This window comes from Polypterus senegalus, chromosome 11 (genome assembly GCF_016835505.1).
Source record: "Polypterus senegalus isolate Bchr_013 chromosome 11, ASM1683550v1, whole genome shotgun sequence".
NCBI classification, from domain to species: Eukaryota; Metazoa; Chordata; class Cladistia; order Polypteriformes; family Polypteridae; genus Polypterus; species Polypterus senegalus.
Window position 1 is genome coordinate 152,384,772 of NC_053164.1, and position 17,821 is coordinate 152,402,592.

The following is a 17,821-nucleotide window of genomic DNA, read 5'->3' on the forward strand; positions in this document are numbered from 1 at the left end:
TTAATGTGATTTAAGTGTATATGCAAAATTTAGTGACTTTTAAGTACACAAATGTGTATCCACGCCAAGAAGTCCAAGAGTTGTGTTTTGTGAAAGTGCTTACATGAGTGTAGAGCTGCTTGAGTGAATAAAGACCATACAAAAGGTCTGATCATTTTTTTTTAAAAAGGTAATCAGAGGCATGCTATTTTAGATGTGTGCACAGTAAATTATTGATGTAGCTTAGGCATTATCCAGTGTCTACTGAATAGGTATAAACAGTAGGCTATTTATTTAATGAAAATGAAGAATTTATGTTGTGTAAGTATTACAATTTCTTTTACTAAATATAAAGCACTGATTAATAGTTTAAAAAAAAACTTTGTGGACTTTAAAGAACTTTGAACTGATTTTTAACATCGATTCTTATAATCAATCCAGACATACCTCTTCAAGTACAAGTTTGAGAACACCCAATTTAAGCAGAATACCAAATGATTTCAGTGGGCTTGAACTTACCATTTTCTTCCACTGTGGCTTTTTGTTGGTCTTCAGAGGAAACATGAACTAACTGCAATATGAGGGGTCGTCGAGTAACAATCCCTGTACCTCTAGGAAGCAGGTCTTTTCCCACTAAGCTTTCTAGGACAGAGCTTTTTCCACTGCTCTAGAAAAGAAAAGAAAAAAAAAAAAGAAGGAAACAAGTAAGCTACAATCAAAAAAAAAAAAAAATACTCAACAAAATTGTTAAAAATGTTTTTGCTATGTATGTTTTTTTGTTATATATGTGTTGTGGAAAGTAGGATTATAGGGATTACATATTTGTTGGAATCCTGCAAAAGTAAGTAAAAAATGTCTTTAGCATATGCAATAAAAGATTACCTGACAACAGCTGTTTTTATTTTATTTTTTAAATACATATCCAAATTAACTTAAGTTACCTTTATGGTGTGCCCGAGTATGCATGAAGTTTCTTCCTATCTTGCACCCAGTGGGAGAAAGATAACAATAAACTAGTAAAAATTCTAAGTTAAATAAAGGAAAAATATCAACTTTTTAAAAACTTTTCACTGCGAGAATATAAAAGCAATAATCAAGCACTGTGCTTCTGGTTTTTGTTCAGACTGGCTATAAATCATAAAGCAGAACCTTGACACTAAGTCAGAAATTGGAAAATTTAATGCACATCTTAAGCCTTTTACAATTCATTTAGTTTCTAAGGAATTAAACAAACATAGCTAATCAGCTACTAGTTAGCTCACGGGTGGGCAAACCTTTTGGCTCAGGGGCCACATTGACTTTTAAAATTTGACAGATGGGCTGGGCCAGCACTAGATGCATACATATCAAACAAACATAAAAAAGGCATTACAGTGTTAATATTTACCTTCACTTTTAGTGGGAACAGTGTTGTTGATCACCCTTTTTTGCCAGTGCATCGAAGTCTGGTGTTAGTTTTGTTGCAGCAATTTTCAAAACAGATCTGAGGTGTTCATCGCTCAGCTGGGATCTGTGGGGTGCTTTGTTGGTGTTCATCACATTAAAAGTCTGTTCACACACATACGTAGAGCCAAACACCACCAGCATCCTCTGTGCCAAAACTCATCCAGTTTAAGAGAGTTGAACTTCCCCTTTAAGACAGCGTCACATTGGAGATCAATGAGTTCCAACTGCAACTCCTGTGGCACCGTTTCAGGGTCCCGTGTGAAGGGACCTGACACCAGAAGAAGTGACTTGTACATTTTTCCAAAATTCAGAGAACCAACGGCAGAATTCTCCATGCAGGTCGTCCAGTGATTTCCTGTATTTTTTCACAAGTTGAGGTGCCTCTTTCAGCGTAGCCAGTTTGGGGAAATGAACGAATGAGTTGTTTGACATTTGCTTTGAGAATAAAGCTAGCTTGGTTTTGAAGGCTCTGACGTTTGTGTACATTTCATATACAAAACTTGTCTTTCCCTTGTAGCTTCACGTTCAGCTCATTCATGTGTGTCAGTATGTCCACAGCAAAAGCTAAATCACAAAGCCAATCTATGCCACTCAGCTCAGGAAAATCGTTCGCTTTCTCAAGTAGCTCCAAAAATGAGATTATCTCCTGTTTGAGCTCCCACACTTGTCAACATACTTTCCCCAAACTTAACCAGTGGATACTGGAGTGGTAAAGCAAGTCCTGGTGATCAGCTTCAATTTCTTCAAGAAACTTAATAAACTGACGATACTGAAGTCCCTTTGCTCGAATAAAGTTAACAAGTTTTACAACTGGCTTCACTACGTAGTCAAGCTGCAATACGGATTTACACAGTGCTTCCTGGTGGATTAGGCAGTGTAAGAAAATTACCTCCTGCTCAGGGTTGTCCTCCTTCATCCTCTCCTGGATTCTTTTGAGCAACCCAACGTTTTTTCCAGTCAGATTTGACGATCCATCTGTGGTAATGCTGGCGAGCGTACTCCAAGGTAGCTTGTGCCTATTGATGACCCCTTACACGCTGTCATACAAGTCCTCTCCCTGCATTTTCACCTTTAGGGATTCCATGGCCAAAAACTCCATTATTTCAAAATTGTCATTAATCCCTCTGATAAAAATTAAAAGCTGAGCGGTGTTCTTTATGTCATTACTTTCGTCCAGTGCCAAGGAATATAATGTAAATGACTCCACTTTTTTGTTTAACTTGCTAGCTAAGTCTTCGTCAATTAGCTCAACATGGCGAGTCACTGTCCTGCATAATAAGCTAATTTTTTCAAATTTGTTCTTGCTTTCAGGACACAAGATACCTGCTGTCTCTACCATGCACTCTTTGAGAAACTCCCCTTAGGAGAAAGTCTTGCTGGTCTTTGCTAATTTGAATTCCAGCACATAACTTGCCTTCGTGCTTGATTTTTAGATGGCAGTTTGTTGGATAAAGGTGTTTTGCTGAGCCTGAAAACTAGCTGCCAAGCTCTGAGCGGTAGCCGTCTGTTCTTGCGTTGACTGGTTGTTAGCATAATTAACATGCTTGGTGGAAAAGTGACGGCTGATGTTGTATTCCTTTAAAACTGCAACGGTTTCTTGGCAAATAAGACATACTTTTTCACTGAAGTCCGGTCCTTATTAAGCACTCGGCACTCACTGTCCACTTTTCTTTTCTTTGGCCCACTCATTGTTGCAGATGGGTTCAGAGCAGTAGCAGAGTAATAACTGAGAGTAACCCGGGCTCCGCAAAATCAAGTCAATGTAACACTGCGCCTAATGCGCCACCTGGTGGAATGCCAGGCATTACAGGACAAGGTCAAATGAATGCAGTCATAATTATATGATTTGATTTGGGCAATTCTGTTCCAATCTTTGGCGGGCCGAATTAAAAAGATCAACGGGCCGGATGTGGCCCGCAGGCCATAGTTTGTCCACCCCTGAGTTAGCTAGTTAGATTAATGACCTTGAGCACTGATGAAAGACATGGAAATCTCTTGGTTCCTTTCATGGTGTAATGCTGTTAAAACTGTGCTGTTTTATATGTAATGTCCAATTTTTATGTCTGTCATTGTATGATCCATAATAAATGAACATCAATTTTAATCAAACCTTTCTTACAAAACCTAGGTAAAACCACCAATGATATAGTGATACATAATGTATGTATGCTGATCAAATTTGCCTAATTCAATTTAGGGTCTCAAGGACCTGGAGCCTATTCAGGCAGCTAATAAGCATAAGGCAGGAACCACCCCTGAACAGGATATCATTCCACTGCAAGACTACTGAATTATTATTACTGTATTTAAAACAAAAATTGACTTAAAATGCTTGTGCTGGTCAAGTTTGCAATTGTCAATGATAGAAAATATTCCTTTTGGATATGGCATAACTTCTCATCTCTATGTATTCTGAAAAGGAGTTAACAATTCTGAATGGATTTTTCTAAGTAAACACACAATGTGTCACAGTCAACATCTATAAAATACTGTACTGTATGATTTTGCCACTACTAACAATTAGCATGGAACTTTAACTATGTACGATATCCAGTTTTAAAATTGTTGTAAATATACTGACATAACATTTTTAATAAATATAAAATAATTACTGCCACTGTTTATAAACCACACCGAACATTGAACCATCTATAAAAAATACTAAATATACCAAGCAGTGAATAACATTAAGGTAATTGGTAAGTGCAGTAAAGTTGGTTGATAGCAATAATCACCCAAAATAAGCAATGGAAAAAGCTAAGCATAAATTATATAAAGATACAGATACAGTGTGTCATGCCGCATTTTGAAATCACAGTGTAAGCTCGTACCTTCAGCTTTATAGCATTTTGTAGCTTTTCTCTTATTATAATTACACTACTATACATTTTTATGGCTGATAAACATGTGTGTGGTTATGGAATTGTCACAAAAAATTTAATTGATTAAACGTTTACGAAAAGTATTGCTTCAATTTATGGAGTAGGAAGAACAACAGTGAACAATAAAAAGTGTGATGCCAACAAAATTGAAAAACATGTCAAAAATGGAAACCACTGATGGTAATGTTATTCTGTATTAATGTTAATGTTCTGCATTGTAATTTTCTTTTAAAATTATGTTATATTATGTTTTATTAATATATTTTGACAAGCAGGCAGCTTATAATGCGCTGTGTGGGAGTAGAAAGGGTGGAATGCTGTGTAAGTGATAGGACTGGGAGAAGAGCTCCTGTTCTGTGAGAAGCGGACACGCCTCTTAGGAGATGACTAACAGGAGAAGTTAGGAAAAAAAGGAAGGCGCAGCAAAAAGAAGTTTTGAGTAGAGAGTCAGAAGATACAAAGCAAGAGTGCTTGCAGTATAGAAAAAGACATAATGTGAGTGGCAGGAGAGAATTATTGGTAGGGAAAGCTTTCTTTCATTGTCTTGGACATATGGTCTGTAACCATGATAACGGAGTATATGACAGGGCACTGATTGTTATAGAAGTAAAACACAGAAAACTATAGTACATCTGAGTTGAATTTGCTTATTACGCTGGTCATTACAATAATATAAATTAATTTTGTTAATACTATATTATACTTTGGCAATACATTTTTTTTGTAAATAAATATGATGATTCACTAAATGATACTACTGTATATCATTTTTAACATAACTACTCTGCTGTCCATCTTTTCTCTTATCCATCATGGCCTCGGTCCCAACCCCTGATGTGTAATTGTGATTTTACTGTACGTTTCAGGCACATGTAGACTGTGTGCTTCTGCATATACGTCTAAAATAATTTCAGAATAATTCCTGCCCCTCTGTGGATTGTTATTTATTAGTCCACCAAAGTGTCTACTATTTACTGACTATCAAACAGACAAAATTTGGGAGAAGCTGAGAAATTAACACTAATTCACATTAAGTAGAGTACAGCAACCTTTGCAGCACTAAAATGTCAAAAGTCCAAAATTGAGGAATTTAACATTTTAATCTCTCAAAAAAAATCTATATAAATGATCTGTCCTAAAATATGGAAAATATAGTGCCAATTATTTTAAATACTGTATTAAATTTTATAGCTTACCCAGAGGAAAAGTTTGTCACATTTGCATTTATTTACATCCTTGAAAGATATTCACAAAAACATCACAGTGAAGTGGACTCGCATACATAAAACATGTGGTCTTAGAAAGGCACCCGGGACTGTTCATGTGCTCTGCCATCATATCTAGTCACTTTCTCCTGTTTCCATTCTACCAAATGGTAAAATGTCACATTAGCACATACAAAACTAGACTTAACATCATTTTTGACCACAGTTCATATGGGTACTCAACTGTCACTCTTATGGATAACCCCAAAAATCCATCTTGTACATGTTTTAGCTGTCAGTTCTTGGTATTGTACTGCTGTCATTAATCTGTGAGAGCCATTCAAGTAAGAATTTCATTGTACTGTGTACCCTTAGCAGTAAAACTTCAGTGCCTGCTTCTTCAATCAAGTTATTTACCTGCAGGTTCTATTTTTAGACAATAAAATAACCAAAAATTTAAACAGTGCGTTAGTATCATTGTAATAACATTACGGAAAAACCAAAACACTGAATTATATCTTAACTCTTTTAAGGTTTAACTTTATTTCAGAAAAGATGTTAATTTTTTCAATTATCTAAACTGTGAAAACATACAAGTACAAACACTTTATACAGTCATTTGAAAAAATTTGAGAACCCTTCTTAATTCTTTGGATTTTTGTTTATCATTGGCTGAGCTTTCAAAGTAGCAACTTCCTTTTAATTTATGACATGCCTTATGAAAACAGTAGTATTTCAGCAGTGATATTAAGTTTAATGGATTAACAGAAAATATGCAATATGCATCATAACAAAATTAGACAGGTGCATAAATTTGGGCACCCCAACAGAGATATTACATCAATATTTGGTTGAGCCTCCTTTTGCAAATATAACAGCCTGTAGACGCCACCTATAGCCTTTGACGAGTATCTGGGTTCTGGATGGAGGTATTTTTGACCATTCTTCCATATAAAATCTCTCGAGTTCAGTTAAATGTGATGGCTGCCAAGCATGGACAGCCTGCTTCAAATCATCCCATAGTTTTTCGATGATATTCAAGTTAGGGGACTGTGATGGCCATTCCAAAACGTTGTACTTCTCCCTCTGCATGAATGCCTTTGTAGATTACAAACTGTGTTTTGGGTCATTGTCCTGTTGGAATATCCAACCCCTGCATAACCGATGCGTGAACATTATCCTGAAGAATTTATTGATATTGGTTTGAATTCATCAAACCCTCGACTTTAACAAGGGCCCCAGTCCCTGAACTAGCCACACAGCCCCACAGTATGATGGAACCTCCACCAAATTTGACAGTAGGTAGCAGGTGTTTTTCTTGGGATGCAGTGCTCTTTTTTCGCCATGCAAAGCACTTTTTGTTATGACCAAATAACTCAATTTTAGTCTCATCAGTACAAAGCACTTTGTTCCAAAATGAATCTGGCTTATCTAAATGAGCATTTGTATACAATAAGCGACTCTGTTTGTGGTGTGAGTGCAGAAAGGGCTGCTTTTCTCATCACCCTGCCATACAGATGTTCTTTGAGCAAATTGCCTGAATTGTAGAACGATGTACAGATACACCATCTGCAGCAAGATGTTCTTGCAGGTCATTGGAGGTGATCTGTGGGTTGTCTGTAACCATTCTCACCATCCTGCGCATATGCCGCTTCTTTATTTTTCTTGGCCTGCCAGACCTGGGTTTAACAGGAACTGTGCATGTGGCCTTCCATTTCCTAACTACATTCCTTACAGTTGAAACTTACAGTTTAAACCTGAGATAGCTTTTGTAGTCTTCCCCTAAACCATGATACTGAGCAATATTTGTTTTCAGATCTTTTGAGTATTTCTTTGAGGATCCCATGCTGTCACTCTTCACAGGAGAGTCAAAGGGAAGTACAACTTACAATTGACCACTTTATATACCTTTTCTCATGACTGGACACACCTGTCTATGACGTTCAAGGCTTAACAAGCTAGTCCAACCAATTTGGTGTTGCAAGTAATCAGTATTGAGCAGTTACATGCATTCAAATCAGCAAAATTACAAGGGGACCCAAATTTTTACACAGCCAGTTTTTCACATTTGATTTAATTTCATACAACTAAATACTGCTTCACTAAAAATCTTTTCTCAAGAAAACACCCCAGCACTCAGATGTTCCTAGGAAATGAAAGACATACCACTGTTATCTTTTTGTTGAAAGTAGAGTAAATTATTATGCAGGCTGAGAAGGGTTCCCAAACTTTTTCATATGATTGTATATTGTCACACGCTTAGGTAATGATCAGACATATTCTTTAACAACTCCTGTTTTGTTTTCTCTAGAACAGAGAAAGATTTCACAGACAAACTCAAGCAACTTATCCAGCTCACACCTGGTGGCTCTACCCCTTCCACCCCAACTCCTATATAAACCAACATCCAACCAGAAATCTGTGTTCATGCATGACCCTGATTCTATTAAGGTCAGGTCTCCTACTGATTTGTGCTAAACAGACAACTATTAGAGGGCCAGCACTGCCTTACTTTATTTTTCTGCAATCCTTTGTACAACTAAACAAGGTTTCTGCCTTACTGCTCTCTGGTCTTTTACTTTACACATGTAGTACTAGGGTGTTGTACCGTGTTAGCCATTTTATAAAGCATATATAACCATTAAAAAAATACTAGTTATATATATTGGTAATTCACCCAGTTTGCAGTAAGTTGATACAGTTAATGCCATTTTTACTCCCAATTGCTACAGACTATAGAGTCTGACTTGTACTTCTTGTTCTCACAGGAGGATTTTAAAGGACGAAATGGGAACTTGAACTCACAGGGAGGGATAAAATATGTTCTGTATAGATATTTAATCATATTCACAGTATATTTAATTATTTCAAAAGCACTCTCTATAAAAACAATTTAAAATAATATACTGGCTTGTACAGTAGTTAGTAGTGTCCAGGAGGACTGCATGTGTTTTTTGAAATCTGGCAACCCAGACAGTTTAAAGGAATCAATAACTGGGTAGTTTTTCTAAGCAACAGTCACACATATTTGTACCAGCACTTTCATTATTGCATTCTTTATACATCCTATTCTGACAATGCACAATTCAAATCATCAATATACAAAATATCTTCTGCGTTTTTGTTTTTTGATAAGAACAACATTTGATTTACATTTGATGCCATACTCTAAGGAAAGTTTAATGAATGAATAGTGCGGGCTACATTTACAGTCAGGTCCATAAGTATTTGGACAGTGACAATTTTGTTTGGCTCTGTACACCACCGTAATGGATTTGAAACAAAGCAATCAAGATGTGACTCAAGAAGTCTCCTATACCCTCTTGCAGAACATGTAATGTGCTGATAAAACTTTGATATTATCTTTTCAAGACTAGCCTTGTTGAGGCTCTAGGATACCATTCTGGTGGAGACTAAGTATTATATATTGGTTATAGTGAGCAGTGTCTGTGTCCGATTGAGGTGGAATGTACACCGCTGAAATAAATGCATTTTGTCTTCCTCAATAGTTTAACACTAGAATCCCTGAAGCCTACGAAAAAAAAATGTAATCCCGGGCCACTTTAAATTCCCTTGCACCTCTTCATCAGCGTCTTTTGTTTTGCAAATGTGTCGATTAGCAGCCCCAGCCCCCAATGATGCAGCTTTAGTAGTACACAAAATTCTCCCAGCTCAAGACTGTTTAACTGGATGCGAGGTGCCTTGAATTGCACAGGGTGAACAATATATCGTTATTTGAAACACATACATTTTATGTGTGTTCCATGTCTACAACGACCTGTGTAAATGATGTGTAACACATAGCTAGAATAGAAACTTTTTTCATGTTCTACTATTTCTCAAAATGCTGATGTGAAGTATCCATTTGATGTATTTGAGTCTGTAAATTTCAGTGTAAATTTATGGTACTTTTAAAAGTTAGCGTTTCATCATCCACTTTTATTCTCTCAGGCACATTCATACTCCCCCCGATCTGACACTGTTAGTTTTCAAATAAAGACATGCTATAACAGAGGTGAACTCAGATGAGGTTTCTATATCAGAGAAAGAGAACAGAAACCCTCCCTGTAAGAAACAGTCACTCATAAGAACAATGCAGCTGCACCAGGCACAAAGGCAAAAGACGGCACCGTATGGATGCAACAAGAGGTTGGGCGTCATCCTGTCAGTGAATCTGCCACACGCATGTCCTTCAACGACATGCAAGCAATTCACCCAAAAAGAAGAACTCTGTCTGCGTTCTCAGTACCACTGCTTTGATCACGTACTGAAGTGACTTCAGCTGAAAGTGGAAGCTCCTGTCACTCTTTATACAAATGTTGTTACGGTTCTGCATTTCTCCAGAAACAGCTCCATAAGCTTTATGACCCTAGTCTCAGAAAGTCTTTCTTCCGTGGGACAACTTGGTCTCTTTTGCTGAATAATGCGTGGCACTGCACAAGTACTTTGTCAACATGCCTATGTTGATCAAACTCAGGAAGCTCTGCAGTCTACTTGTGACATTACGCTTTAGGAAGATAAGTAAATAAATATAGGTAAACAACATTCTGTGTGGCTTTTATATAAGTAACATATAAATATGGCAGGATGACACCCAACCTGTTGCTATATCCAAAGGGTGCCATCTTTCACTTTTACGTTTGGTACAGCTGCATTTTTCTTATGTGTGACTGGACATTTCTCATGGGGAGGGCTTCTGTTCTATTTCCCAGATGTAGAACTCTCATCCAAGTTCACCTCTGTTATAGTACGTCTCTATTTGAAAACTAACAGTGTCAGATCGGGGGGGGGGTTGCAGTGAATGTGACTGAGAGAACAAAAGTGAACAATAAAGCAAAAGGCTAACTTTTGCAATTACCATAAATTTATACCTGCTGTAACAGACTCAAATAAATCTAATGTATGATTTTATTCCATAATGGTAATAGCAGCCGCACACTACTCAAAACAATAGTCTGCGTGAAGGACCCGGGATCAAACCCGCAACCTTTCGATTTGGAGACAGCAGTTGTTACCTCTGCACCAGCCATGCAGACGTAAATATGTGTGTGTCATACAAGTGAAGTCAAGTTGAGGAGTATGCACTGGTATACAGTGCGTTGCCGCACCCACTAAACGACGAAACAGCTCAGGATCCTGGGTTGGCAAACCCCCAGGCAGACACGCGGTCCAGTCCCACCCTCTAGAAATGACCCTCTATCTGCCACAGCCAGAAGTTACATGGGCGACCCCTTGGCCTAGTCCAGCCACTCAGGTCCCCAGCAATGATGATCTTATGAGCTGGATCACCCTCGGAGAAACACGCCACATGGCCATAGTGCAGTAACTGACGCTCCCTCACAATGCAGGTAATGTGCCTCATTGGGGACTCCATGAGCAACCACTCATTCGACACAAAGTCAAACCAACGGTACCCAAGGATTTTCCAGAGGGACACGGTTACCAAAGGAGCCCAGTCTTCGTCTCGGGTCTCTGGATAGCATCCATGTCTCACAACCACGTAGCAAGACAGGGAGCACCAGGACTTCATAGAAAGAGTCACCAGAGACATGAATGTCACTGCCAAGGTAAGTAAACCTCTCAAAAAGGTCGACACTTTCTCCGCAGACAGACAAACTGCTGATGGCTGTGCCCAAGAGGTCATTAAAGGCCTGCATCTTGTTTTTTATCCAGGACACTCTCAAGCCCAGACACTCAAGACTCCTCGCTCAGTCTCTCAAGCACCCCAATCAGAGCCTCCGTTGACTCCATGAAGATCACAGCATCATCAGCAAATTCAAGATCTGTGAATCTTTCTTCACCAACAGATGCCCCACAGCTGCTGGACCACACAACCTTGCCCAACACCCAGTCCATACGAGTAGGAGCAAGAACACACCACTGACGAATCCCAGAATCAACTGGGAAAAAACACAGAGGTTCTGCCTCCAATCTGCACAGCATTCGCAGTACCAGTGTATAGGCCGGCCATGATATCCAGCAACCTCTAGGGGATCCCGCTGGGCACTCGATCAACTGAGTGGAACGCTTTACAAAAATCGACAAAGGCTGCAAAAAGAAACTCTGCCGATATTCACGTTTGCGCTCCATGAGAATCCTCAGTGCCAGGATGCAGTCGATGGTAGACTTCATAGGCGTAAAACCATACTGTTCCAGTCGTTGGTAGGTGAGCAAGTGATCACGGATCCTTTTGAGGATGACACTAACAAGGACTTTACCTAGCACAGAGAGCAGTGTTATCCCCCGTAGTTGCCGCAATCCAGGCGATCACCCTTCCCTTTCCAGATAGGGATGACAAGTTCAGTTTTCCAGTCAGTTGGGATGATGCCAGTCTCCCAAATGGAAGCAAAGATTGCTTGCAATGCCAGGAGGACAGCCTTACCACCAACCTGGAGAAGTTCACCCCGGATACCACAGATCCCTGCAGCCTTTCCTACCCTCAGCTGGATAGATGGATGGATAGATGGATACTTTATTAATCCCAAGGGGAAATTCACATAATCCAGCAGCAGTATACTGATACAAAAAACAATATTAAATTAAATAGTAATAAAAATGCATGTAAAAACAGACAATAACTTTGAGTAATGTTCACCACCTGTGCAATCTCAGTGAAAATTGGGTGGTTCGCAGCAAATTGGAGGATCAGCCTCAAGAACCGTGGACCCAGACATATCGAACGTCCTAGCCAGAGGATCAGCTTTGAACAACTGCTCAAAGTAGCCAGCCCGGCAGGTCACAACTGCAGTGTCATCCGTAAGGACTGTTCCATCAGTCGTCCTGACTGTAACTCTCCAAGGAACAGATTAGGATGTGTGTAATGCTTCGATTCCTCTGTAAGCAGGACGTGGGTCGCTAGACCACAGATGGTGTGCCACTTGCTCACAGATTCGTCTAACAAACGCCTCTTTATCTACCCTCAGAACCCTTGAAGCCATCCTTCTCAGTTCCTGGTACAGACCAGAGCTGCCATTGAGAATTGCGCTGCAACTCCTCTCGATGATATCCAGGGGGCCCTGCGAGAAGAAACACATTCTTCTGAGAACACCAGTAACACCAAGACAACCCTCAGCAACCATCAGTGTATTGTCATGGAAGGTTTCCCACATTACATTAGGATCGGCAGTCGCACCCAAATCTGCAAGTTCCTCACACAAGCTGCGTGCAAACTCATTAGAAACAGCCTGGTCTTGGAGTCTGGCCAAGTCCAGGCTAATTTTCCTAGTAGGCGTTAACCTGCGGGACCTAAGATGGATCCTAAGAGTGGCAACAACAAGTCTATGATCAGAATTCACAAACTGGGCACTTCTGTACACCCTGCAGTTTTGCAAGAGCCTCCAGCGTCTGTCCACGAGGACGTGATCAATCTCCTTCACCACACCACTAGTATTGGAGTACCAAGCCCAACGATGCGGTTCTGGGCACTGGAACCAGGATCCAGTGATTGGCAGCCCCTGACCTTTTGCAAAGTCAAGGAACATGAAGCCACTTTCACCACAGTCACCAGACCTATCCTAATTTCTTTTACTTTGTACTTGTTTTGTTATTTCTGCGTCTTTTGTGAAAGTGTTTATCTGATATCTGAACTTCAGTCATCACACATTATGCACTTCACGTCAGCATTTTGACAATTAGTAGAACATGAAAAAAAATTGTTTTAGTTATGTGTTAATCATTTCTTGCCTCGCATTTCCTGTCCTCCAACATTTACACAGATCGTTGTAAACACGGAACACATATGAAATGTATGTGATCCAAATATATTATTTACCCTATACAATTCAAGGCACCTCACATCCAGATAAACAGACTTGAGCTGGGAGAACTTTGTGTACAACTATAGGTGCAGTGGTGGGGGATGGGATAGCAGGCCGTCTGCTGCCACTGCTGATTGGGACATTTGCAAAACCAAAGACTCTTATGAGGAGGTGTGAGAGAATTTAAGGTGGCCCAGGATTACAAGTTTTTTCGTAGGCTTCAGTGATTCTAGTTTTAATAATAATGAGCTCCAGTTGTTGTTGACCATCAGACACACATGTCCACCTTTAGATTTTCTGGACTCTTCTGTTCTGTCCATATGGTAAACAGAGTGGTTCAGCAGGTTGAATTGCATAGTCCGGTTCCATTGGAGTATGCCATGTTTCCGTGAGGCAAACAATGTTACAGTCCTGAATGTCTAGTTGAGACTTTATCCTTGCTTTGATGTCATCCAGTGATTTACCACTGGCTAGTAGGGCACTGGGCAGTGGTGGTCAGTGTACTCTGGCCCTCACATGCTCTGCCGCATTTCTCTTCATTTGGGTGGCTGTAGGTAGGAGTTTAATATGTCACTATGATCTGTGCAAATACATCTCACAGAATCTGATTTTAACAGACACATTGTCAGCTTGTGTGGTTAATCTGGCTAAGAGAACTGCCATACAAGCAGTATGATAAAATGATGGACTAGGACAAATGGAAACCATTCAATCAGACTGTGGGATGCTGTAACCATGTGCTATTTTCTATGTATGTTAAGTCAGCACAAACATGTGTCCTTCTTTGGAGGGCATTGTAGCCTTATATGGACTAGCATGTTTGGCTGAGGTTAATACCATGCTGCAATCATTAACAAGACCATTCCCAGACAGCGTGCACCCCCTGTTGGATACAGTGTGTCTCAATGATGTTTTTGCTTTAACACTAGAATTACCAGAGACAACGAAAAAACTCGTAAATCCGGCCCACCTTAAATCCCTTTGCACCTCTCCGTCAGCGTCTTTTGTCTTCTAAATGTGTCGATAAGCCCAAACAGCAAGCAGCCTGCTATGCCACAACAACTACCCCCCCAAAGAACAGGCAAAAAATTATCCCAGTTCCTGCCTTGATTGATTATCTGAGAATGAACTACCCAGAATTGTAAGGGGAAATAATTTGATGTGTTTTTTGTGTCTACAACAATCTGTGTAAACACATCGTTAAAACAGAAACATTTTTCATGTTTTTGTAATAAATAACAAAATGTAGACATGAACTGTATGATGTGTGAAGGCTGATAGCCAAATATCAAATAAACACTTTCACAAAAGGTGCAAGTACAATACGACCACTTCCGTGGTGCTGCGGTTAGCTCTGCCAACTTATAATCTGGAGGTCGTGATTTTAAATCCACCTCCCCCGCAAATTAACCATTTTGAGTAGTGAGCTACTCTTATTGTTAGTATTATACAATAAAAACATACATTTGATTTGTGTCTATAACAGCCAGTGTAAATTTACAGAACTTGTAAAAGTTAGCATTCACGATACATCTACCCCCGTTCCAGATCTCAGGCGGTTACTTTTTATCTGAAACTGGGAACAACTGTAGATGTGAGTGGTGTTTTGAGACAATGGAACTGGACATTCTTTGATCTGGATTTTTTTTTTCCCCCGATCTTGCCCATGCAGTCTGCACATGTTGCTGTATGGTGGTGTTTCTTTTGTACTCCAGGACAAACAGAAGAAAGAATAGTACAGAGAGGTCAGTTCCACGCTATAGGCAATCATCAGATTCAAATGTTAACAGTTCCCACACACCCAAGGACCGTCCTTTCTGCATTTATGACATGTGTACCAGTTGCAATGTACACACTTCCCTCTATGCTCTGTTACTATTATATGGAAGGGGCTAGGGAAGCGGTGGTCTTGTTGCATCCTCTTTTGCTTTATCCATTGCATTTTCTTGTAAGAAGCGACTATGAAGCTCCTCTGCAAGGTAAGCCATGAACACTCTTCTTTTCTCAGTGGCCCCCATGCATGCCTTACACAGTACATTTGTGATGATGGCCGCCAAGTCAAGTGTGTTATAGCACACAGCAACCGGCCACCTGCGTGCTCCTTCTTGTACTGAATAAGCTCACACCTTCTGGTGCACGATGTCAACGCGGCACCGGGTAAAAAAGAAAGAGACAAATGTGTGACATTTTGAAGAAATCATTTTATGACCTGAATAGTACCAATCAGAAAACATCGTCGCACTAATGCAATACTATTTGAAAATGAACAGCGTCAGATTGGGTGTGAATTTATATTGGCGCTGTTAGAGTCAGATCATAATGGGGGTTAGAACGTGACTGAGAGAATAAAACTGAAAAAAAGCTAACTTTTAGAAATACCATACATTTACAGCTGATAATGACATGGTATAACAAACAAACTCCAGAAGATACAGAGGACAGAATATTACAGAAGTCGGTTTCTTGCTATATAAATTCATCACATTTATTCCCAGTCAAGTACATGTCTTTATCTGAAAACAGCATCAGATTGGGGGTTTTCAGGGAGGTGTTGTGGGAGCGTGAACAAGAGTGAGAAAATAAAACTGAAAGAAAAAAAAAAACCCACTAACTTTGACAAGTACTATAAATTTACAGTGGCTGTTACAGACGTAAATCAAATGTATGTTTTTATTTTTGAATATTTCCAATAAGAACAGCTCTCTACTCAAAACAGTAAACTTGAGAAGCAGTACCGGACTGCCGATAGCTTGTTCGGGTCCTGTACTTCCTGCTTTGTGCATAATTTGCAAGAAAACGGACAAGTACATCACTGTGGCAGGCAAACGCCAGAAGGACAATCTTTCACAAGCGGAGACGCTGTCGGCAGGTATAAAGCACACGTTTGAACTTAAAGTTATATGCCATATGCTAAGTCCTGTTACAGACAGCACACCAGGTTCTTGACAAAGTCTACTGGAACAAATACACAGACCTCGGAAGAACAGTAAGTTGTTATATTGCGTTTTAAAATAATTCATAATTGATTTGAATGATTGCTAATTTGAAAAGAAATTAATCATTAATCTACATGGACCGCTTGTTACAATAATTCAGCATAATAAAATGTCTGGTCATTTGTGAGGGCAAAAGAATATTTAAAATAATTTATTGTAAGTATTTTCTTTCAGAAGAATAAAAAAAAACTCAATTGGTTTGTCAGTTGCTTTTAGTTTGTACATGCACACAATATATGCATTCCAAATATAGAAGCCAGTGTAATAGTTACAGAACATAAAATATTTGATGCTTTTAATAGAAATGAGCCAACCTATGATGTCAGCTATAAGATCTTCTCTGAGAGAATCATCCGCCATCGAATAATTGTAAACCAAGAGGTGATGACAATGACACGGCTAAGAAGAATGTTTTAAATCTTGTAAAAAGCCATGAAGATCTTGATGCTTCAAACTACAGGTAATTTAAATACCATAAGTTTATTTTGCAGATTTGGAATAAACATTTATGCAAACTTTTTTTCTCAGAAAAAATTAATAAATAATAATATTCACATAATCCTATTTTATCATAATAAGTTGACAATGTTTTTTGTGTGTGAGATTTATATTTTGTGATTGTGATCATAATTTATTGTATTTCAGGCAGGATAAATTGAAGAGGAGGCTGTCCCGTGATTTCCCCCAGCTGGTGTTTCACTCTCCCAACAAGCGCAACATCAGTGAATTAGTTTTTGTTGAGACACTTTCTGCAGATAAGCTGGTAGACAGAATACCTCATGCATCAGGTACAGAAACAATTTTGTGATAGACAAGTATCCAGAAATTAGTATTAAAAATGTAGAACGATCACGCAGAGCTGTTGGTGGCACACAACAGGTAAAAATTTATGGACGGGATCAAAAGACACCAACACAATGGAAGAAGTTTCTGTCGGATGGGACAAACAAAGAAGCACTGGCAGAATTCCTCTATGTAATGTGGCGAGACGCTGATCTTACCATTTTAGGTAAGGACTTACATTTATACATAACACATGGAGACCTGTGTCACTGCATGGCTGTAACAGAGGGTTTACAAACTGTCAGTGCTGTTGAAAATCTGACATGTGATCATGAGGAATGTGACACCAGGTTGTTTTTTCATGCAAAACATGCTGCACAGGAACACCAAACTGTAGTCATCAAGAGCCCTGATACTGATGTGGTAGTGATTGCATTAAGTCTGCAGCCAGATTTACCATGCAGATTGTATTTTTTCACTGGGGTTGGCAACAAAACGAGGATCACTGACTCATGTAAGGTGTCATCAGCTCTCGGCAACAGTGTATGTTTGGCACTTATTGGGATCCATACCTTCTCAGGCTGTGACTCTACAAGTGCCTTTTATGGCAAGGGGAAAAAAAAGTCATTTTCTGTTGCTTGCGAGAAAGAGGAATACCTGACTGCATTTAGAAATCTTGGTAGCAGTTTTAATTTGGACCAGTCTACCTTTGAAGTGCTTTGCAAATATGTCTGTCACCTATATGGCCAATCATGTGCTAAAAGTCTGAACGA

The 17,821-nt window shown here is 39.3% G+C and overlaps 1 protein-coding gene across 13 annotated transcripts in view; it reads right to left on the reverse strand.

Moving 5' to 3' along the window:
- dnm1l (dynamin 1-like) overlaps nucleotides 1–17,821 on the reverse strand; it is a 200,844-nt gene that overhangs the window by 171,287 nt on the left and 11,736 nt on the right. For 8 of the 13 annotated variants that reach the window (XM_039769930.1, XM_039769928.1, XM_039769933.1 and 5 more), the window contains one exon: nucleotides 499–646. In XM_039769930.1, coding sequence (XP_039625864.1) covers nucleotides 499–646 — 148 coding nt within the window. Of the gene's footprint in view, nucleotides 1–498; nucleotides 647–17,821 lie in introns of those variants that run through there. The other 5 variants (XM_039769937.1, XM_039769935.1, XM_039769938.1 and 2 more) reach the window with 2 other exon arrangements.